The sequence below is a fragment of the Montipora foliosa genome, chromosome 6 (genome assembly GCF_036669935.1).
Source record: "Montipora foliosa isolate CH-2021 chromosome 6, ASM3666993v2, whole genome shotgun sequence".
Classification (NCBI taxonomy): domain Eukaryota; kingdom Metazoa; phylum Cnidaria; class Anthozoa; order Scleractinia; family Acroporidae; genus Montipora; species Montipora foliosa.
In genome coordinates this window covers 33,232,019-33,256,317 of record NC_090874.1, presented here as the reverse complement: position 1 = coordinate 33,256,317, position 24,299 = coordinate 33,232,019, and the positions used below count along the sequence as shown (strand labels likewise).

Sequence of the window (24,299 nt, the reverse complement as noted above, 5' to 3'; positions counted from 1 at the left end):
AGGAACGACCATTCGTTCCGGTGTGAAATCTACCTCTCGGTGAGCTGGAACGGGTAGCGCATGCGTGTTTTTCTCAGTAAATACATATATTTGCAATTTGGATTCACGACTGTATTTTATCAACATGTGGTGTCCATTCATGTAAACGCGGTACAAAATCAAAACGTCACCCCGCTGTGAAACTCGCGCCGATGCGAGTTTTCTCATGTAAACACCCCCTTAAATTTGGTTCTTTCACGTCGTTATTTTGGAGAGCACGGCACAGAACCGTACAAAAATGTGTGCAGCTCGTGCAGCTTTAAAGTGTTGTCGTTGCTGTAGCTATCACAGTGTCTTAACTCATCACTGTTGTGGAAGAAGCTTAATCTGCCAACAGCAGCCTCCTGACTTATGCACTCAGTAGAGTTGAACAGCTCGAATTCCGTCCATCATAATGTGCTTTTCAGAAGAGTGATAAAGGATCTTGTCGACAATTAACGGATGAATGAGCTCTTTGTACACCGAAGAAAAGACATAGTTTTCATACTCGCTATCTCACAGAAATCACTTACTCAAGCTTGCTCTTTCTAGTCATCCCCTGTCATTTCACTTTCACATTGAGTAAGAAAAAAACTGACAAGGCTCGTCAGATAAGACCAACAGAGAGATAATTTATCAAATAAACCAGTCATGACCTTTTGCGCTAATTTAACTCTTAATGGCTTTCTTGATGGCTTTGTAATAGCACATAAATTCCAAAATCAATTTTGCCTGCTGCGGCGTTCTTTAGATTCCTCACAATTGTGGGATTTTATTTTATTTAATAGCAGCGTTTGCCCAGCTTGATCTTTTCCCTGTACGTGTATTTGTAGACTGCACTGAGTAAGTTAACTGCCTGGCGATTGCATGTCGTTCACTGTTTAAAACAATGGTGTTGTGTTTCTTATAAACTCATTAGCAGGTCTTCTTTAATGCTAACTTCGCAAGACCACACAAACGGTACTATGATAAGCGCTTTCCCGATCACAAAATCCGGATACCATGTAAGTTAAATGATGTAATTTTTTGAAATTCTTGTAAATACCAAAATGAAATCGAGATGTTTCTTAAGACGCTTATTGCAAGATTATAATGACAAATCTCTTTCGGTTTATAAATATTTAGAATGACGCTGATAGTTTGAACACCATAGTGGTTGCACGGCTCATTGCCCCTTTCGTGGTTAGAATTGCTAAGAAACAAATTGAAGAAAAATCCCAAAAATAAAATCAGCGAACGAGCTGTAACATCATGTTGCGCAAAATCATATGTACTTCAAAGCTTGTTTTATTGGAACTTGTTGAGAAGTAAATTATTAAATAAAATTAGGATTCCTTTAAAATTAGTTGTATTTAAAAATAATAAAGAAGTTAACTGAGTTTGGAATAAGTGTAGACAAAATAAAGGAAATTAAACATATATCTCCACTGATCGGACGAACTTTGTTGCAACTTGCTGTACTTGGTTGTATTCCTGAATTCTTGCTTGTGCGTACTCTCCAAAATCTGCCCCAGCTTCAATCAGCAATATGGCGCATTTCCAGTTTCCTCTTGTGACTGCTGCATGCAGAGGACCCCAGCCATAAGTGTCTTTGACGTTCACATCAGCTCCATTTTGAAGAAGGAGCTGAACACATTTTAAATCTGCATTAGCCGCTGCAATATGCAGTAATGATTGACCGTTTGGTGTTTGATAATTCACGTCTGGTTCTTGCTCTTCCATAATTGCTTTAGCTTCATCACAAGCTCTTTCTGTAATAGCTGAAAAAAGTAATGTTATAGGACTAAAAGAGATGCGTTTTCGAGTTCGAGGGCTCTTTGTATTGAAAATACCAGAGTCGTGTGAATCACCAGACTCGCAGGAACTCAAGCTTGAGCTGTCCCGAAATTTGATATGATTGCTTGCATTCTTCGCAGAAACTTTCCTTTTACGGAATATATTAATGGGAAAACTGTGTCGCAAGTAAAGTATTACCTTCATCAACATCACCACTCTCCTCAAAAATGCGTTGTCCACATCTATTGCATCAATGTTGTTATTCAACGATGCACGATCTTTATGTGCTATACCTTGCTTAAAGATCCTATTTTCCGAATATGTTGAAGTCGCATTTTGCGATCTCAAGTCCGATGTATCCGAATATTGCGAATACGCAGAATCCGATGAGGAATCACACGTTTCTGTGGTGTCGAAACTGTGAAAGTACGATGGCCATACTGCTGCGTGTTTGTGGTTTTCGGGGGCTAAGTGACCGCTTGTTGACCGGCCATTTTCCTCTTCGGCTCTGCGAGATTCCACCAGGGGTTTCTCCACGGCTTTTCGTAAATTTCCTCGCAACTTTGAAGATAAATTTAAAGAGTCGAACACCCGTTCTATGACTGAAGCAGGTCGATGCTTAGGCACTTTGTCCAGCATAAACGTATTTTTGTCATCAGTGTTTGTAGCAGCGCCTGATTTCAATTTTTTTTCATCAACCAACGAGGTGAAACAAAGACACGTTGCATCATGAGGAGAAAGTTTCTCACTTGTCATTTTGGCACATCTTGAAAATGGAGTTTTTAAAGCGAAGCACAAGTATTGCCCACCATTATTAACAAACCCGTCTTGGTGGATAAGAGCATAAAAGTAAACTAGAAATGACGTGAATACCTTCCTCGCGATCAAGTGTACGACAAAAATCGAAATCACGTGCGATGATAGTGATGCGTCAGACTGAGTAGGTTTTATCTGACAGATTCCTGCAAACTGTCACTGTACATGCAATTGGAAACGTACTCAGTTCAAATTAATATTTATAAAAGTGCTTTATACATCTGCCGCATAAGCAATCTTAATTTTGAAGCGGTTTACATGGCTACGTTCCCATTGTTCCTTTTGTAGTCTTCTTTCCAAAGCGATTTATTAAATACGTCATCAAAAAGTTCGCAAGTCAATAAAACTGTGAAAACGTAGTATAAATCGTTTGAACAAAAAAAAATTCAGAAATCCTAGCTAAACTCGATGTTCCTTAGAGAACGTTTCAGACAATTCTGAATATTTAACATGACGGTTGTAAAACAGAACTTAATCACAAGAAAAGAAGTTATGCAAGTCGTTCAGAAACGTAAAAAAGCTTTAAAGGATTCTAAAATCTTTGTTTTTATTGCTGACGGAAAGACAAAATGCTTCTAACACACGTCATATACATAATGTCAACAAACCGAAACCACTCAAAAAGCAAATCTACTTTTCCGAAACTGATTAAGACTTCTTAATTATCAATTTTCAGTTTACATGAACTCTTGCAGCTCAAATTACAAGGCACGTTTTATTTCAGAGATGCATATCGCGGCGATAACTTTGTTTTTCATTCCATACTACGATCCTTTCGATAAATAGTGACAAGCCTGTGGAACGCAAAGTTAATGATCGAGAAAATTTCCTAGGTCAACAGACAATCATTTTAGGTTTATTTACAAAATAGCTTCAGAAAAACAAATGGTGATAGTTCAACCATGACATTTTCCATTTTGGCCCGACGCAGATAGAAAATACCAATTATACCACAAACGTCTATGTGTTGCGACAGTTACTGCATTGCACTTGTCCGATTCAAAACACCTGTGTACAAATGAACAAATACCATCCCAGATAACACAATAGGCGAAGTGATATTTGATTATACTTGTATTTCATGACACATAAATTAGGTCCAACTCTTGATCCACTCAATTAATTCAAGTGAGGCGATTTAATACTACTTTTGACGCCTTTGAGGTTTTTCCTGTTATGGTTACAAGGACATTTCGGTTTAGAAGAAAATCAATGTAAATTAACAAGCCGACCATCGGCTGTTGCTTAGTGTTGCGTCTAACATTTTGGCTGTTCTGTTTCCATTCAAGTGTTTCCTAGACAATGTTTCGGCCATGAAGTATTTCATTAGTATTTACTTCCTTTGTTTTCAAGCTATTAAGTAACATATCACTATTAAAGCCCGGGGGTAATTTGACGTTTAAAAGTCGTTTGCAATCCGTTCTAGCAAAACAGAGGCTCTTTATCGATCGTAAAAGTACGCAAACGCGGAATACTAGAAAAGAACAGTTTATAAAAGGAGATTTAAGGCAGAAGGAGTGAAACCACATTGTGCATGAGTTGAATTATTTGCCTTTGTGAAGGCGATCTGCTCAAATTAATAACTCTCTGCCTTGAGGCGGGCAATATCAGAGCAACTTCCTGCTTTCGCTGCATGTATTTTGTTTTGACGCGAACTATCGACGAAGACACGTCTCATGGTGAAGATATTGATTATCTCAACAACAAAAAAGCGCTTCTTGACAGGAGATGTTGCGTTCCCAATTCCATCTACATGTCCATCTACACAATTGTTTTTATGTTTTCTTACAGTCTAAAGTGTCTACGATAAGATTGGAGTCCTTAAAATGATGTGTTTTTCCGCTCTTGTCATCTGATTTGCGCGGGGCCTGGAATCTAGTTGTTTCTCGTGACGTTATTACAATTAACCGCCCGCGAGATATCTGAAAAAGAATCCCCACTAGAATTGTTCTATCACCTAAGCATATCGTTTATGCGGTTAACACCTATTCAGGACACCATAATTCCCACTTGCAAATCTATAACCCATGTATTTCTGCTGATCAAGTTGCCACAGAAACTCGCGGGAGACAAAGGCCATTTTTGCAAAATTGCGTCATCAGTTTGTTTTACCATCGTATGGCACAGATGATAGTGACGTCACTTGTTGGAACCTTTGAATAACAAGAAGGTTTTTTAAACAGACGTCTTCCTATTAAAAAGCAACGTTTTCCAGTGCTAGTAGTTGTTGTTATACAGGACTGACAAGCAGATGGGATAGATGATGCAACATCTATTTAAGGAAAAGCAATATCATTTTACAACAGCTACACTGATTGACAATTATCATTAATTCGTGATTTGCTCGGAATTGACTATTATTGTTAATAAAGAAGACTGAAAGCTTGATATGGATTATGGAAAATGGTCATATAAGAAAAACAATCTCGTACCGAGAGTCCTCGGGCTTTTTGGTCAGCGGGTGAACGCCGGAAAGACTCTGGGATAACGGACTTGAACTATTTTTTGATTGGTCGCTTGCATAACAATGGCAGTTTGAATTATGTCTAATACCGTACGGGAATTTTCCCACGCTGCTAAAAACTGATTACTGTTACTGTTGCAAAAGTACCGTGGGAAAACATTATATCAGTCTCTATGAGGAGAAATCCGTGGAAGAAGGTCTTGTCAAAGCCATTCAGAATTACGTTTCCACAAACATTTGTCGATTGTGTTGCTTGCACGATGGTGTTCTGATGGAATGCACGCTGAAGCACTAAAAATACACTTACCGAAACCGTCAGAAGTTTTATCTTCCCTCTCTCTTACAGCAAGCCAATGATCATTTCTCCAGTTTCTTTTCTGGTGTGTAGGGCTAAAATTCTTGAGCTTTGAAGCAAGCAACCTTGGACGTTCCTGTCGGTGTAGGTTGGATCAGTGGCTTGATCTGATCGGCGTAATACAAGTTGAGAAGCTAAATATTTTGAGCTGGCTCGCCGAAATATAGCACACCATTAAAATCAAATCTACGTTTTATCGGCTCTTGCGCAATATATTTAGCTTCTACAATTTTTGTTTCTCGAACACTTTCAATCCGCCATTTCTACGGTTTACTGTTTTCTCTTTTCTGTTTCCGTTTAAACCCAAGCATGCGCAATAAGATCGGAACCCACGTTTTCTGGGAAAATGGAGTCCATTATCCCAGTCTTTCCGGGTGCTCACCCGCTGACCAAAAAGTCCGAGGACTCTGGGTACGAGATTGAAAGTAAACCCAAGTGTATGGACATTGGACTCGAACCCGGGAATATTGATTAACCCGTCACATAACCACTTGACCACCACACCCCTAGCTGCTCAGGGACAATATTTTAAACACTATTTGATAGTGCCGTATTATCACTCGGCAAAAAACAATATTCTTGGTTTTAATCCACGTGACGAGACCACCATGTTGGTGTACAAAACAATCGAAAATAGTTCCACACGTTTTGTATAATAATAGAGCCAAATTCCCGAAAGATATTTTACTGCATTGTTCTGTACACCTACATGGCCGCCGTGACATCAGATGAAAACCCTCAATTAAACACTGCACAAGGTCGGTTTCCAAACTTCACGACAAAGCTAAACATTTTAAAGTCAAATCTTAGGCCTAAATTATTAATCTAGCTTAGGCCCAATTACTCTTCAGCAGCGATATTCTATCAGAATGCGGCATCTTGATCTTCAGTGGTGAAGCGGAAAGAAGCGGTTCCTATAGAGTAGAGACTCCCGGTTCATATCCAATCCAAGAACATGATTTTTTTATTTACTTATTTTCTCTGCTACCACAAATCCTGGGATACAGTGATAAAGAATTATTTAACACCCGCAAACAAACAAACAAACAAACACAAATCCAGTGTAAATGACATTTAAGTAACTTCTGGGAATGTAGGAAGCTAGAACTTCTATTATAATAGCAATTTCACCTGGTTTTTGTTTTTCACTACCTTTGAATTCTTCACAAAATGTAACCATTATATTGTATTTTTGCTCATAACCTTTAACGTTGTCAAGTAAGGGCGAGCAGAGCATTCTCTGTCTCGTCTATTGTATATATGCAAATAAAACAAAAAAAAAAAAGGATCATGTTGGATGGGCTTGATCTCCGCCTCTCTCTCGAGTCCAGGCTTCGCTCCTCCCCGAGAGAGGGGGAGCGCGGGCTTTTTTCCCGAAACAGCGCCTTGTAATCAAGCCCATTGCACTTTGCACTCAGCGAGTTTGACAATATTACACACCCTTCTACTGTAAATCTAAGAACTATTGACTTTAAAATAAATTCCAAAGTCGAACTTGGGCAGTTTTAATCTCGCTTTGATAAGAAGCAAATCCACCTGCGGATTAGCCGTCTCATTCAATAGATTTCATCATGATTGACCCCATTCCTTGTCATGGAGCAAATCTGGAGTGTTTGTGAAAACAAAAACAATACATGCTATTTTATGATACAAAAGGCTGAAATGGCTTTTTTGCGAGAGACTTAGTTTTTCTGTTCGTGTAAACTGATCGACATTTCAAGGGCGAGTTAAAATGTCGTTTGCAGATGGTAATGAACACAGTAGAAGGGGGTTGAGTACCACGTTTACCTGGAGAATGTGGTGATGGATAAAGAAAATCGATATCTTTTCGTCGAAACTATCATTAAGGACTCTTTCGTCTTGTCAATCTTTCGTGACGTTCCAACAAATAACAAAAAGCAATGTCATTCGTTTGGTGAGGGTGCTTTGGTCTTACAAGCTACGAGAATAGAGAGTAACTGCCAACAACACTCACCCTAATCCCAATATCCAAAATTTACTGGTGCAACTGGGTCCAATAACCTTCAGTAAAAAAAGTCGGAGATGATCATTTTAAACGATCTAATTGAGATTTCGAGAATCCGTAATCCTGACAAAAAAAAAAAGTTCACTCAGACCCAAAAGAATCCTTTTATGAGGTAAAGACTGGATTATTGTCACGAATACAAAATAATTACTTCCAAACAGGTAAAATTCTCTTGGGAACTTTTAATAAGACAGTTCGGAGTTCCAAAAAAACACGTGCGCGCGCGCGCGCGCGTCGGGATAAAATCAAGCATATATCAAAAATACAAAAGATTTTGAAAGCAAATTTCTGTAAACAATTTCCATAACAAAAGATGCTTGTTTTTATCCCGACGCGCGCACGTAATTTTTTGAAACTCCGAGCTTTTATATACTTTTGTCACCTATGTCTAGAATGCACCTAATTAGTTAGATGCAGGTCCAATTTTGACATCCAGCACGAAGTGTCCCTTTAGTCTAAGCCTTTGCTGGATACCCATTTCCAACAATAAAGTAAGGGTATGGCGATGTTTCTCGTGACGTTATTAATATGCCAACCAGAACCTAATTGGCTATTGAAACAATCACTTCTTTTGTTCCGTGGTTGGCAAATTTGAATATCAAAACATATGATCAAAAGAAATGTCACGTCAATGTTTGTAAACAAGAAACATCGCTATAGCTTAGCGCTATTTTTAGCTTAGGGTAAATGCAGTTGCTTATCCTTGAGGAGCAGTATTTGGCGACACCTTGTGACGTTACTTGTCAGTATTCCGATACACAAGTGATTGTTGAAGTTGGGGAGAAGAGCAAGGGGACACTTCGTGACGCTTATTTAAACTGGGCATCCAATCTTTTGCAGACTTCATAAAAGTGCATTGGAGTTTTGATACAGAAAATACGCTTAAGAAATTTTGCTATCATTTTAACATCTTATGTAATACCTCCGAAGCCTTGCATGTTATCATTCAAATAATCTAGAGCTCCTATAAAGTTGATGATAGAGTTTTGCGTACCGGTATATATAGGAATGTATGTATATTTGAATTCTGAAAATAATTAGAATCTACTTATATATCTGGCAAAACAATTTACCTAAATTAAATACATTATTCTTGAGCTTTCAAATGCTTAAATATACAATTCATCTTCATTGTTTCACCACCATTGTCATCGTTACATTAAAATTAAGAAGCCGAACTTTTTGTATATATATTTTTTAACTAGAAGCCCTCACCGTGGATCAGCATAGTCGCCAAGTGGTAACAGTTCGGTTTAGATTTCCTCATGAAGACTCTCAGAGCAATCCCTTTCCTCAAAATTTGAAATTATTCATGAATATCTATCATTTGTGCTGCAACTTAATCTCGCATTGTCTAACTTCAATTGACTGCCGATTAACGTCACCACAAACTCATTCCTGCTGTCAACCTAACACTGATCTTGCTACGAATACAAAGTTTTTCACTTTCTCGTAACTTGCAACTTTGTTGACAAATTCAGGTGGACTAAGACTTGAACCCATGGAAGTGTTGGTGTTTCTGTAACTCATTGAGGATGATAAAGAGGCCCGCGCTGAACAATGAAATTCCTTAGCACCACTTCCTCGTAAAATACGCTCCAGGTTGCGTTCAGTTATTCCTCCACCTTAAAGAAATTACAAAAAAAAAACGTAACCAACCGAAAAAAACATTTTGGTTCACTTTGGATATTAAATGGTCCGCGAATTTCAGAAAAAAGGGAGTATTTTAATAGTTATTTTTTCGATGAGCACTTGGGCTATAAGCAACATCGAAAACTGAAGGAAAGAAGTATAAGTGCGATCAGCTTTGGTTCTCTTAACGGCAGGAGTCTTCTGTGAAAAAGGATGGATTTTGGGTTAACGAATAAAACATTTTCATCTGTGTCATTCTTATAATTAAGGCCCACTAATAAAACAAGCTAGACAGCACAAAGAGAAAAATTATCCTCGTACCTATCTGGACGATTTATGCAATCGTCTCTTGTAGACACCTGAACAATTCAGGTAGTTCCAATGGGATTCGAACCAATGACCTATGCAATGCCGGAGCGATGATCTACCAAGAAAGAGGGTCCCCAATAGGATTCTTCCATCCCGCCATCCCGACCAAGATTTTCCCTTTATCCCGAAATCCCAAACGTTTTTATCGGTCATTACATCAGAGCATGATGTCCAAACCTTGTCGTCAATAGACCCATATCAATCAATGTCGAAGCAAACCTCTCATTCAGTGTGAGGTTAGACGGGCAAAGACAATGCAAAGACAAAGCCTTTAAGGTGCTGAGACACGGGGGGCCATGTTGCGGGGACATGTTGCAGGGACATGTTGTAGCGACAAAAAACTTGTGTTTTGCGCACTGAGGTGACATGTAGCAGGGAAGTGTGGCAGGGACACGTAGCGGGGTCAAAATCACAACATGTGCACTCACATGAAAATGTTGCGGGTACATTTCCCAGAGATATGTGAGGTTGAACAAGTTAAACTTTATGGGACACGTCGCAGGGACAAAATCACGCCAAAATTGGTGTTGCACAATTATAAAAGTATCAGCTGACACGAGAGGACATGTCGCTGCAACATATCCCTGGCACGTGTACCCGGCAACATTTTCATGTGTGTGCACATGTTGTGATTTTGTCCCTGCTACATGTCTCCTCACTGTGCACTACACAACTTTTTTGTCGCTGCAACATGACCCCTCGTGTCTCAGCACCTTTATTCCCCACGGACTCCAAAATGGCCGCCGAGTAATAAAGGTGAATTACAACTACAGTTGATTTAGAATACGCCTTGTTAGTCATTTCAACCAACCTTCATGATCCAGTTGACCTTAAAGTCCCTATGACGATTATTTTTTTTAACCGTTTTTTAACTTTTCGTTTAAATATCTGTCAGTCTGTGGAGTGTAGTACTTCAAAAGATTTTCCTTCATAGTGTATCTGTTGCCGGTAAAATCCGTTCTCAGGTTGAATCCGTTTTTACCAAAGCTGAATATGCACTCTCCCTAATCAGCCCCCTATTAAAGGATTGAAAACTCCTATACATTCCCTCAAGCTCTGTCTTTCCCATCTCAACACATCTTCATGTTTCGCATCATCTTATCGGTTTCTGTATTCAATTGTCCATTCAGTCTCAACATTTCAACATAGTAAGGAAACAAAGAAGTGCACTATGTACTTGCCGTTACTCGAACTTGGACCCTCCCAGATCTATAGTCCTAGGTCTACACCACTACACTACAACGACGGACGCGCTCAACGCAACACAGTTTGCTCATTTGCAAGTTTGCCAAATGGCGTCAGCCACGCCGCCCGGTAACTTGCAGCTCGAGACCAAACATAGCCAGACACTGTTGCTTAAGACATAGAAGCAAAATACAATACAAGAGGAGCTTGTGACACCAAAAAAGTATTGCTACACGATCGTAATACGTTTTTTATCCTTGTTCCGCTCATTTTGCAAAAGGGATAATTTTAAGAACAAATCGCATAATTTGGAAAAACGAGCATAATTTGGGCAAAAAATGGACATTATGCTACTTTTACTAGCACAATCAATAAAAGGCTACAGTCGTGAAACTGAAAGGCTAAAACACGCGCAAGGGAGTGTGGGACTGTCACTCTCGTACACTTAAATTTCCGGTCGTTTCCGACGTTGCCGATGGCGAAAGTTGTATTTATTTTTAATTTTTGGCCGTCAGAAATCCCGAATCTCGGGGCTTCAAAGTGACGATTTCCCGGATCCCGCTTCGCATTAACGCTAAATCCCGCGTGTACCGTCCATAAATGCAATCCCGAATCCCGCGCCCATATTTCTTTAGAATCCCGAATCTCAGACTCCTAAAAATCCTATTGGGGACCCTTTACCAACTGAGCTTTGAAGCCACACAGTTGGGAGCAGGCCAGTTTGTTGGGTTCATATGTTCACGTATAAAAGGACTCGATGAAAGAAATGTATATATTCGTAAGTGCGGGGATAAACGAAAGAGAGAAATGATATTCGCACATACACTGTACATTCCTTTCAGGGTAGATAGAAGTCGTTATCGGCTGTTCCACAGACACGCTAAAAAGAAGTGTAATTACAGAGATTGATAGATTTGATAGTAAAACTGTTAAACTGCATTAAGTGGGACAGTATGTTACTGTATTAAACAGTAAGTAAAGTGGCTGGATTAAATATTAAACTGGACAAATTGATAATACGTCAATATAACTCACCCGGTACAATAATAATCCTTTCTTTTGCCTGGGGAAACAAGAAATACACAGACATATATAACGGCCATTTTATAACGGCTATGTCGTTAACACCTGAACTTATTTTGAAATCGAGGATAATGCCAGAGATTTTGTCTCTGTCCTTGTGTGGGCACATTTCTATTACTTATAAGGATCAGGCCCGGGTTGCTCGAAGCATGGTTAGCGCTAAACAGCGTTTAACGCCATGGAAACCTATAGATTTTGATACCTCTTAACCAACGGTTAGCGCTAACTCGGCTTTGAGCAACCGGCTCCAGATGGCTTGCATTGGAATAACAGTAGCTCTTAATATTACACTCTAACAGATATATCTGCTGAAATATAAGTCCTAAGCGGCTAACGTTTGAAAAAAAAACGTATTCTTACTTGTTAACTCAGAAATGGTATATTTGACATTATTAAAAACTGGATCATTGGATAATGCAATGCCAGAGTTTTGATTGGCTAAGCCATCATAGGTTATGAGCCATTATACCATGATCTACAAACACGGCAAGAATATGCGTGATTTTTCGGGCCTTTTTATTTTTATTGTAGTCTAGTTTTCTATATTTTGGGGGCGTTTTTATAATAAAACAATTATTCCACTCGCGCTTGTTGGATATAAGATGATTATACCCAACTCGGCGCTACGCGTCTCGTTGGCTATCTATCATCTCATATCCAACGCATGCTCATGGAATAATTGTTAAATAGTTATTAATCCATGAGCACGTGTTGTATATGAGATGGTAAATAGTCAACGAAGTGCGTTGCGCCGAGTTGGCTATAACCGGTCTGGTATCCAATACTGCAAGCGTAAATGGAATTTTTTTTTACCACAATTGCTTGTAATATCGCAATCTGATTGGCTAATTTGCCATTGTCGGTAAGAGTCTACACAACGCTGCTCGCGTCATTCATTTGGGAAATAAACCAATTAGATTGCGAGAAAGCTATCGACATCGCCTGCTCTTTCTTTGTGCCACGATCTTGGTCAAGCTCTGAAGTAAACTTAGCAAATCGAATGTGGTTCAGCGGAGTCTGTACTCTTATCGATTGTTGTGGACTCACTAGGCGCATCCGAGTGAGTCCACAGCAAATGTTGACCACTGTGATGACGAATATCGTTATCGACAAGAGTACAGACAACGCTGAACCACATTCGATTTGTTAAGTTTCCGGGAAAATTTCGCTTCCCGCACATATTTTTCAGCATGGCAACACTTGACGCAATCATTTTAGGGCATACGGTATATGAGCTAATTACGGAGATTGAATGAACCAATCAGAAAGCTAGAAACGAAACATCCACGGTCGAAATTTAATTTAATTTATCGCCTACCACGATTTGTTTGTTCGCTTAAATGCGAAGTTGTCACCCACGACCCGCTTTTGCGATCCAGCAAGCAACTATTTTTGCTCATTTGAGAGGGTTTCAATTTTATCTTTTAGCGGATAAATTATTGGAAAACTGAACAAAAACATTCAGGGTGAAACGGGCAGGTTTGTGTGTAAATTTTTATTTACCGAATTCGACTCGATCCGCGCGACGACGTTATCGAAAAAACAGTGTTTCTCCTCCAGACATTGTCAAAGCAAGAACGATCCTACTTAACTGATGTATTGAGTTCATGTTTAAAAAGGTGAACTCGTTGGTCATCTCAGAAGGCATCGATTTTATCACTTTTTATCAATGTTTTCAAACAGTCACGGTGAAACGGGAAGGTTTGCGTGTAGATTTTATTCAAGATAACTAATTAAGGCTGGTTTTCACTAGCGACGGAGTCGGAGTCGTAGTCGAAGTCGTAAGAGCGCTTATGACCTAGTGAAAATCAAAGATCGGAGTCGTAAGAGGAGTCATAAGCTCGACGGAATCGGAGTCAGAAGAATCAGAACGTTCCCATTTTCTTCCGACTCCGCTTATGACTCCGTCGCTTATGATCCAGTGAAAACTAGATTGTCGGAGTCGGAAGCAGAAGCGAAAGAACCAACCAATCACAATGCTTGGAATCGAGTATTGTAATTGGTTTATACTTCCGCTTCTGCTTCCGACTCCAAAAAGGCAGTTTTCACAGGATCATAAGTGACGGAGTCATAAGCGGAATCGGTGTTCTGCTTCCGACTCCGACTGATTGATTTTCACTAGATCCTATCGCTCTGCGCTTCTGATTACGACTCCGACTCCGTCGCTAGTGAAAACCAGCCTTAGTAGCAAAATCATTGTGAAAATTGATTAACTAAAACTTTTCCCTTCTTAAGATAAGGATGGAATTTTGACACCCGAAATTTTTCGGGACATTCTAGAAAAGGGCTACTAGATTCAACAATGACTGCCTCGTATGTAGTGGAGACGGACGTTGTAACTTACCTTCTCAATAAGATGGCCAATTGTTGGTAAACCCTCCAAGGCTGATGAGTCTTGACCACTTGTCAAAATACGATCGAAACCCAATTGAATTAGGATTTCTAGAGACATAAATGGATCCTTTAACATGTCGAATGCTGTGGAAAACAAGTCATGTCAAATATTTTACTTTTCATTCTAATTAAGTGTCAAATAATAACTGTTTACTTTCCTGGCCTGGGTTGCTCGAAGCATGGTTAGGGCTAACCAGCATGAAATACCATGGAAACCTATAGGTTTTGATATCTCTTAATCAATGGTTAGCGTTAACTAGGCTACGAGCAACTGGCCCCAGGGCCCGATTGTTCAAAAGCCGATTAACGCTAATCCCAGATTAAAAATTAACCAAAAAGTGTATTTCTCTACTTCCAAATACTGTTCAACGCTGATATTCAGCAAAACTTTACGTCAGACGAAGTCAATCTCGAAAAACAAAAATAAGCAAAACAAACTTTCACCGAAAAGTTGAAAACATGAAACAAGTTTACACTAATCCTGGATTAAGATAATCGGCTTTCAAACAACCGGACCCTGATCGCCAGAAAAGTCAGTAGCCATTTGCATTCAGTAAGGCTTTTGTTTGGTTAAATTCCTTCCAAGCCTCCAACTCTACATTGACTAAAAATACTTTCGATTCAAGCAATGCCTTCTACCTTTCTCTAAGATGTTTCTCGTTTCCCAAAGAGTATTTGGTTATAACCTCCCGTTTATCATAGAGCTAAAGTTTTTCGAGTTTCCAAAGTTCAGAGGTAGAGCATCGGAGCTTGCCACCGAAAAGCCAGAGGTACTTGGATTTTTTTTATCCAAGTATGCCCCTGTCATAGCAGGGAAATTCATCATTTTACGAAAGTCCCTTCCCCTTTCTAGTGCCTGCCATGCAGGCCAGATATGTCCAGGATTGACCCTAATTAGATGCACGCGGATTTCAAACTCCAATGCACTTTTATGAAGTCTACAAAAGATTGGATGCACGATTTCAATAAGTGTCACCAAGTGTCCCCTGGCTCTCAGTTTCCCCAACTTCAAGATCACTCGTGTCTCGGAATACAGACAATTAACGTCACAAAGTGTCCCCCAAATGCTGCTCCTCAACTAGGATAAACAGCTATTTCTCTGTCCTTTGTCTCGTGTTTCGTTCTGGTTCTCGAGTGTTTTGTTTCTGTTTCGGTTCTACGCTTCTGTTTGTTTTTGTCCGCCCTGTTTTACTTTTACCGCTTTGCTGGTTTGCCCTGCTTTGAACGTTTTGCCCCTTTTTATTTGTTGGCTTTGCGGGCTATTTTTTAAATTCATATGTTGTTTGCCCTGCTCTTAAGGTTTTTACCCCTCGTGTGGGCTTTGCGGGATATTTTTGGTTTGGTATATTATTCGCCCGGCTTCGTAACGTTTGCCCTCTTTTCGTGTGGGCTTTGCGGGCAGTTTTTATTTCGTATGTTCTTTGCCCTGCTGTTAACGTTTTGCCCTTTCTTTGTGGGCCTTGCGGGCTATAATTTGGTTTGGTTTGTTATTTGTCCTGCTTCTAACGTCTGCCCTCTTTTCACGTGGGCTTTGCGGGCAATTCTAATTTCATATGTTATTTTATTTCCCGTTGCGGGCTATATTTTGGTTTAGTATATTATTCGCCCTGCTTCTTAACGTTTGCCCTCTTTTCGTGTGGGCTTTGCGGGCAATTTTATCTTTGTATGTTCTTTGCCCTGCTGTTAACGGTTTGCCCCTGTTTTGGGCCTTGCGGGCTAAAATTTCCTTTGGTTTGCTAAACGTCTGCGCTCCTTTAATTAATGTGGGCTTTGCGGGTAATTCTTTTTTCGCATGTCGTTTGGTGTGCTGTTAACATTTTTCCCCATTCATTGGCTACGTCTTTGGGCTTGCGGGCTATTTTGTTTTGATTTTGTTTACCTTTTCGGTTTTTGTCACTTTATTCTTGTTTTCATATGCCATTCGCCTTACTTGGGCTTCATTAATTTATTTCCTAAATTTGCCTTTTGTTTGCTACGCCTTTCGTTTTTCCCTGTGGTATTTTTTGTTTATTTTCAACTTATCCGTCATGTTTTTCACCTTGCCCTTTATTTGGGTTATGCAGGCGGTTTCTCATTTGTTACCTTTGTTGCCCTGCTTCTTTCGTGCCATTTACATTTTAATGTCACAGGGTGTACGCTATGCCTTCTAGCTACTGTTTTGTCCCAGATTTTAATTTCTGCCGGCCCTGCGTTATCGTTCGCGAGCTTGTAGTCCCGCTTTTGCAAGCCTGCCTCTCGGTCGCAATCGTTTTCCTGGCTTGCAATCCTAGTCAGAGCTGTTACATTAAGTTGTGTTCTTATTTTTGCGTGTCTTATTCAAAATACGTTTGTTGGCTTTTCGTTCCTTTTCATCTTGCGTTTTCTCTATTGTCTTTGTATTAGCGCGGCTTACTCCTTTTTACGTTTTGCAACAGCGTATTAAAGCTCTCGAGAGTGCACAAGGCACCACCGTCGAGTCACTGATACAGAGAATATCATATTACGGTGGCAGAAGACCCGAGGACTTCGACAAATACGAAGCTCTTCGTTATGCTGAAGATTTGGCTTCTGTTGCAAAATCCTCCAGTGACCCCAAGGCCGCCAGTTATATTATCGCTTCGACTTTGAGAGAGAAGCTTCACGTCCTTGCTGAGCATTTTAAGGCGTACTTCCTCGCCTTGTTGGCCGACAAGGATTTTTCCCGTGTTACCGAAACGGTCTCGGAGATTGATAAGTCCTTCCAGCGGTTCATCCCATATCGCACACAGACGCGTAGGGGAAGATTGCCGTATCAGCAACCGTTTGTTCACCCCTATCAGCGGCCACCTCCGCGTGTTATTTGTTACAGATGTGGTGAACCAGGGCACAAGTCTCCCCAGTGTTGGAAACGCGCTCCTTCTCGTCAGCCTTCCTCTTCTGTCTCGGCTCAGCCGCGGCCTCCCCGTCCTTCAACATAGTTTTGTTGTATCATCTTATGCAATAAAGTTTTTTTTTTCCTTTAGGCGAATTGTGCCTTGTTTATCCTTGTCTGCATGTCTCTTTGTTTCTTATCTCAGAATTACACCTGTTTACCTTTTTTTTTTCCTTTTAGTCTCCACTTTTACCGATTTCTTATTTGATATATTTTATATTGTCTATTTTTCTCATTCCCGTTTTCGTCTTCCCTCGGGTGACAGACATTCTCTAAGGGAACCTTATGTTCCTTCTCGGATTATCGGGGCTGACTTTGCCATTCCCTGGGCCTTACGTACTGTCGTCTGTTTTAGTTTTCCAAGATGCCTTTTTATGACTGGGAGAAGACTCCTAATTGTCTCTGTTAACTGTGCGCGTTGGGTAAATTATCAGAGATCACTCCTCACTGACAACGCCCATATTACACAAGAATTCGTTTCCTCGGTTATTGCAGGAGAAGCTTTTTTTTTTTTTTTTTTTTTTTTTTTTTTTTTTTTTTTTTATAAATAATAATTTTATTTTTTAAATATGCACACTTACACCATAAAACATTGCAAACTACAGTAAACGATACAATGAGTATTGCAATACGAACGTGACATGAATTACAGCACTACTAAGCACTAATTGCATTAAAATTACGTTTTCTAACATGAGAAGAAAAAGAAAGAAAAAAAAAAAGAAAAGATAATAATAATAGATAAAATAAATAAATGACATACGACTTCTAGCACTTCTAAAAACCATCTCTTTCCTTTAGGGTTACATTTATAATGATAGTTTTAAAATAGAGGAATCAATATTTAAAAATTCAAGGTTAAGGTTAAGGGTTTAGGAGACTCGTTGCAGCGGGGACAGAAGTGGCTTCCATTTCTTTGAATTTCTTATTGTGTTGTTTTCCAATTGGTGCGTCTGTTTCAGGGAAAGCAAGAAGTTGTTTTGGGTTGGGGATCGTTCTTTCGAACGGCAAATCCAAATGTAGTGCTTAGCCATTAGGCAAAAAAAATTAATTTGGAGTTTAAAATTGGAGTCGTCTGGCTTCAGGCCTAAGGCCGTTTCCATTCCTAAGTGGTTCTCTTTTGAAAGCACGTGGCACGCCTGCAGCCATATAGAGAGGTCATTCCAAAAAATTCTACTTTTTTCACATCCCCAGAATAAATGGAACAGATCTTCTTTTTTATCATGGCAGAAGGTGCATGTTCCGTCCTCTCTAATTCCTATTTTTTGCAGAAAATTATTGGTCGCCAGCCGTCTATGTAAAAATCTGAAATTGAAGTCAATTAATTTGGAACTCTTTGTACACGCAGCAGACAATAGGTAGGCTTTTCTCCAGTCAATTTTTACCTTGGCTGTGGACCCGATTTCTTTCTGCCACCTCTCTTGAGATAATAGCGGTCGTTCCGCTTGGTCAGAAATTAATTTCTTGTAAACTATTCTCGATGGTTTTTGGTGCTTTAGGAACGTGTTCATGAAATTGTCATACTTCAGCTGAGACCTCGGAATCTGTTGCTGTAAAGGTTTAATAGCAGAGATTATGCCAAAAAAAGTTAGTGGTCTGACTTTTAGTTGATATTTATTTTGAAAGCTGGCAAGGGAAAGAAAGTTGTTAGAATCATCCATTAAATGTTTTACTTGTGTTATACCTTTGGAAAGCCAATCTTTGCATAGTACTGGTGCATTGTTTATCCTTATTAATGAATTTTGCCAGAGAGGTAGAGCTAGAAAGTGATCTTTGGACACTATTCCTTTCTCAAAGAAGGTCTCAGACCATATTTCTATAACTTCTTTAACAAAAGGGTCTTCTATGTTTAGATTACCAATGTCTTTTTTGTTTAGGTTTCCTTTAAAGACGGCGTTGCCTCCATATGTTGCGAGTTCTAGATCAAAAAAAACTTTCCATTTGCTGCAGTTTTCTGTGTTCAGGTATTTTTTAATCCAGGTAGCTTTAAGGGATTTGTTAAAAGTTGTAATATCGATCATTTTGAGTCCACCTTCAGAATAATCATTGATGATAACCTTGCGTTTAATTTTATCACCTTTATCATTCCATAAGAATTTAAAAAACATCCTATTAATCTCTTTAATTGCATGGTGCTTAGTTTGCAACGATGTGAGTACGTATACAAGTTGCGATGCTACTAGGCTCTTCAGAACAACAATTTTCCCTATTAAGCTAAGTCTTCGAAATTTCCAGCATCCTAAGATAGATTTAACTTTCGTAAGCTTTTCGTTGTAATTTAAAGATATTGCCGCATCGCGATCCGTTGCGAACCAAACGCCAAGTGCCTTAGTCTTTCCCTTTTGCCATTTAAAATTCATTTCCGGGCAAAATGTTTGATTGCTGTTTGTTTTAGACCCTATCCAGAGAGCTTCTGTTTTCTTGTCATTCAGTCTGAGGCCAGATATTTTACCAAAAGCTTCTATCAAAGAAAGCGAAGACTTAAAGGATTGTTCAGATCCATCTAAAATGAGCGTCGTATCGTCTGCATATTGGCTTAATTTAAATTCAGTATCCTGTATCTTAATACCTCTAATTTCGCTTTTATTTCGTATGGCTTCAGCGAGTATTTCTACAGAGAGTATGAAAAGGTAAGGCGATAGAGGGCACCCTTGTCTGACGCCTCGGCTTAGCTTAAAAAAATTGCTTGTCCATCCATTGTTTAATACGCAGCTTTCGATGTTACAATAAAAGAGCCTGACCCAACTTGACAGCGAGGGACCAAAACCAAAATGTTGAAGAGTTTTGTTGATAAAAGACCATTCGAGAGTATCGAAAGCCTTTTCAAAGCCCAGAAAAAGGAGAAGTCCAGGGATTTTTTTATTACCTGTATATTTGATGACGCTATCTAGTGTACGTATGTTGTCACTGATGCATCTGGTTTTAATGAAGCCTGTTTGATCATCTGATATTAGCTCTGGTAGAACTGTTTTGATTCGCTTCGCGATGGCTTTTGAAGCAATCTTGTAATCGCAATTTAATAGAGTTAAGGGACGCCAATTTTTAATCAAGATAGGGTCAGAATCCTTTTTGGGTATGAGTTTGACAATTCCTCGCCTTTGTGATATAGTCAGGTTACATATTTCATAGGAGAAATTAAAAGCGCTGGTGAGGGTTTCTCCTATGTCTTCCCAGAAAACCATGTAGAATTCACATGGTAGGCCATCTGTACCAGGTGATTTCCCTGCTGCCATGTCTTTTAGGGCCTCCAGGCATTCCTTAGCAGTTAACTGGCCTTCACAAGAGGATCGCTTTTCGTCATTTAATAATTCTCGTGTGGGTGGAAAAAACTCTTCCGGAAAGTCGCTCACTTGCGTTTTGGAACGGTACAGATTTTTATAAAAAGTCTCACACTCATGTAAGATTTCTCTGTCTGATTGAACCAGCTTGTTTTCGTTAATTTTCAATTGAGTGATTGTTCCTTGCTTGCAGTGTCGCTTCTCTAGGTTAAGAAAGTATTTAGTATTTTTCTCACCTTCGTTATACCATCGAGACTTAGATCTTATAATAGCTCCTTTTGTTTGGTATTCAATTAGGGTTTCATGTTCGCGTCTTTTCATGTCCAATTCCATCCACAAATCTTGGGAGTTATTTGCAAGGGTATTAGCAATTCGTCCCTCGAGGGTTTTTATTGATTTTTCAATGTCATCCTTCTTTTGCTTAATATTTTCCTTTTTTGATTTTCCATACTTCATTGATGCTTCTCTAATTTTCATTTTATCATTTCCCACAATAGCCCAGGTGTGACAGTGTTATCTTGTGCATATTCGTGCTTAGTTTGAGTTATAGCTGCTTTAATTTGGTTTACATATTCTTCATCCTTTAGAAAAGAGGTGTTTAATTTCCAAAATCCTCGTCCTCGTTGGTTATTGTGCAGAGATAATTGCAAGGTGATCATTGAATGATCTGTTTTGTAACCTGGGACAATGTCTGCTTTGGTGGTGTTATTAGCGATACAATGACTTACGAGAAAAAAGTCAAGTCTACAATGTATTTCTGGGTTTCTTTGCCTCCATGTGAAGTGTCGTAATCCAGGGTTTTGGACTCTCCAGACATCTATCAAGTCAAACTCACCGGAAAAGCTATTTATAACTTCCAACGATCTTTTATGTGTTCTTGCTAGTCCGCCTTTTTTATCCTTCTCAACGTCCAGCACTAAATTGTAATCCCCTCCTATTATAATCTCATCGCACTTGAGATCGTCTAAATGTTGAAAAACAGAAGTAAAGAAAGTGGGATTGTCATCATTTGGTGCGTATACGTTTATCAAAGTCAGTTGTTTCCCGTTTGTAGTCATGTCACAAACTAGAAAGCGTCCCCCGGGATCAGAATATGTTCGCGAAATTTGGAAAGAGAAGTTATTGTTAAACAATATAATAACACCTGCCTTTTTGCTAGTGCCACAACTGAAAAGAGCTTGGTACCCCCATTCGGCCCGCCAATCATGCATATTGTTTTCCGTACAGTGAGCTTCTTGGATGAAATAAATTGATAACTGCTTTTTTCGAAGCCAGTTAAAGAATTCCTGTCGCTTAGTCTTGTCTCCTAAACCCCTAGCGTTTATTGAACCGATTCTAAGTTCCATTCCTTTTGTTATTATTAAGACGAGAGAGGAATTTAACAGTTTTCACCCCAAGGGTAATGAGACGGTAAATTATTCTGATATGTGTCTCTGAAATGTAGCATACCCATTTAGTGCAAAGTAAAGCGTACAAACGACTGTAATAATAAAGAATAAAGTGCATCACAGATAAACTGAAAGGGAGCAAAGAACCTTGTGTATACCAACAGAAAGACATATACTAAAACTGATAAACTGATAAAAGGGTTAAAAGATAATTTGTCGCGGGAAAAGTTCGTATCTCTCAGTTGCTTTGCAAATTGTAGAGACGCTCTCCACCAGCCGTGAAACATTCCAAAACAGTTATAAGTTATCTAGATCTTCTTCAGAAAAAATTCTTACGGGGGCGCCTTCAGGCGAGGTTTTAATGTACATCTTACCGTCCAACGTCCAAACACTAGTAAGCGTTCCTTCCTGCCTTCGTTTGTTGGCTTTTCCGACCATCCTTCTCCTGTAAGCTGTAAGGTTCTCATTAACAAAAATTCGGTGCTGTTGTCCAGAGGAAGCGTAACTTGGAAAAAGATCCGAGATTTTAACATGCTTTAATTTAACGCGTTCCTTGTAAATTTTGGACTTTACCTTGTGACTGCAAAATTTAACTATAATAGCCGTGCCCCTCCTCAGCTTGTGAGAAATCTCGATGTCCTCGGGCTCTACAGTTATGTTCAAAGCTTCGGCCACTTTAATGACTGCCGTATCCGTATCCGAATATGCATTTTGTGGTATTCCGTGTATTTCTAGCGAGTTCTTTCGCGTGTATTGTTCCAAATCGTCGAAAGCAGACCACAATTGTTCAGTTTCTTCCTTCTGCTCTCTAAAGTCATCTTTCACCGCTTTCAGCTCTCTCCTCGTTTCCTCCAGAAAATCTTTTAAGGTCTTGTTTTCGTTCTTCGTCTTTAGCAAGGAGTCCTTCAGATCATTGAGTTCCTTCTCATTAAAATTTGCGGAGTCTTTTAATTCTTCAATTTCCTTCCTAAGTTTTAGATTTTCGGTGAGTACCGCCGCTATTTGGATCTGAATATCCACCAATAACTGCTTGATTTCGAGGAGGCTTGGCTGTTCTTGTTCGTTTATCTTGTGTATAGATTCTTCAATTCCTGCACCATTGTCAGCGGCCATATTGGCCGTCTTCTTCGCAGTACTTGTCTCGGCTTCTTCTACCGAGCCACGATCGCCTCTCTTATTTTTCTTTGCGGGCATTATCGTTTGCAAAGGCGCATTTCTTACTCTAGAATATTTATACTATAATTTGAAAAGACTACATGTCGGAGAAGCGTCTACTGTGCAAAACTAAGTGGATGTCAATGAAACACGTCCGGCCACCATGATCTACCCAGGAGAAGCTTTTGCGGACGTCTCTCTTTTGGCTTCCCGTGACCCAAGTTCCTTTAGAGCGGGTGAACTCCATCGTCATATGGATCAAAAGGACAAGTTTTTATGGGACTTCGTTTCTGCCTTTCCTCATTCCTACTTTCTGTTTTGTGAGGACGGGGTTTTTAGTTTGGGGTTCTCGCTATGATGATGGGCATTTTCTTGCGTGGGTTTTGTGGTCTCCTCCATAGTGTTTTAGGGTTATTTTCGACACGAGACTGTTGGTGCCCATACTCAGCAATAGGTGTGAGGGAGACAGATGAGAATAGACAACTATTCTCAGCGGTCTCACCTCGCACGTATAAAAGGGGGAGAAAACAAAGGAAAGACGCTATTCTCTTGAAGCTGCTTGGTAGTTTAGATTTAACATGTAATTTGTTCTCTTTCGTTTCCTTTTACGCCTATCCTTCTCGCAGTCTCTTCTCTGTGGCTTTTTCCCACCCTACCCACCCTCGTTTTCTAGGTTTTTAGTCGACAGATCGAGACTGTTGGTGCCCATACTCAGCAACAGTTGTGAGCGAGACGGATGAGAATAGACAACTGCATTTACCCTAAGATAAAAGTAACGCTAACCTTTACCCTAATTATAGGCCCAATTCCAGACATCTATCTCTGGAGGTTGTCCACAATTTTCGAAAAGATTTTCCGGAAATTTCCGGATTTTTTGGCTAAATAGTAAGCAACCATTACTCCTGTTATTGTGATAATTTCGCGACTATTTCAAGTCATTCGGCATGAAAAGTGTGTATCAACATTCCAAGAATAGTAATTTTCATGAACGGTGTTGTTGTTTGGTGAGAAAATTGATAATTTGTCAGTAGAACAAGCTATGTGAGGAGCTTCTATTTTTTTTAAGTCTAAGGCATTGTTTCAATTGTTTAGTGTTTTGTTTTTGCCTAGGGTAGCCAGCCAGTCACATTGTACGTTACAAAAGCTGCTCCATTACCCTAATTTATCGTCAGTTGCTCGTGTCTTCCACATAACCTCAAATTTGGTTATTTCACGTCGCTGTCAAGACGAGAACGGCAAGGGGATGTATCAAAACGTGAAACGGACATGCAGAGCTATTGTTTTTGCTCATTAATAACTCAAATCTAACTCACGGTTAACTCATAACAATAGTGATTCGCACCAGGTTGGATGTAACTTCCCCTCCCAACAAAGGTCATTAGTGGGGTGCAGAGAAATTCATCTCCTAAAATGCCCTGAAGGGAGGCTAGTAGGTTCAAAGTTCAGCTTTCATTGCTAGTGTGAACAACA

At 39.6% G+C, this 24,299-nt stretch overlaps 2 protein-coding genes across 3 annotated transcripts in view; both read right to left on the bottom strand.

The window, feature by feature from the left end:
- Positions 1 to 1,289: 1,289 nt before the first annotated feature.
- Positions 1,290 to 3,046, bottom strand: LOC138008999 (uncharacterized). Its single transcript, XM_068856295.1, has one exon. The coding sequence runs from the start codon at positions 2,548 to 2,550 to the stop codon at positions 1,429 to 1,431; it is 1,122 nt and encodes a 373-aa protein (XP_068712396.1). The 5' UTR covers positions 2,551 to 3,046; the 3' UTR covers positions 1,290 to 1,428.
- Positions 3,047 to 6,486: 3,440 nt separating this feature from the next.
- LOC138007168 (copper homeostasis protein cutC homolog) overlaps positions 6,487 to 24,299 on the bottom strand; it is a 23,108-nt gene continuing 5,295 nt past the window's right edge. The window contains exons 6-8 of one of the 2 annotated variants that reach the window (XM_068853925.1): positions 14,069 to 14,202; positions 11,677 to 11,704; positions 6,487 to 9,080 (exon numbers count right to left, since the gene is read on the bottom strand). In XM_068853925.1, coding sequence (XP_068710026.1) covers positions 8,860 to 9,080; positions 11,677 to 11,704; positions 14,069 to 14,202 — 383 coding nt within the window. In that variant the 3' untranslated portion in view covers positions 6,487 to 8,859. The remainder of the gene's footprint in view (positions 9,081 to 11,676; positions 11,705 to 14,068; positions 14,203 to 24,299) is intronic. The other variant, XM_068853927.1, reaches the window with a different exon arrangement.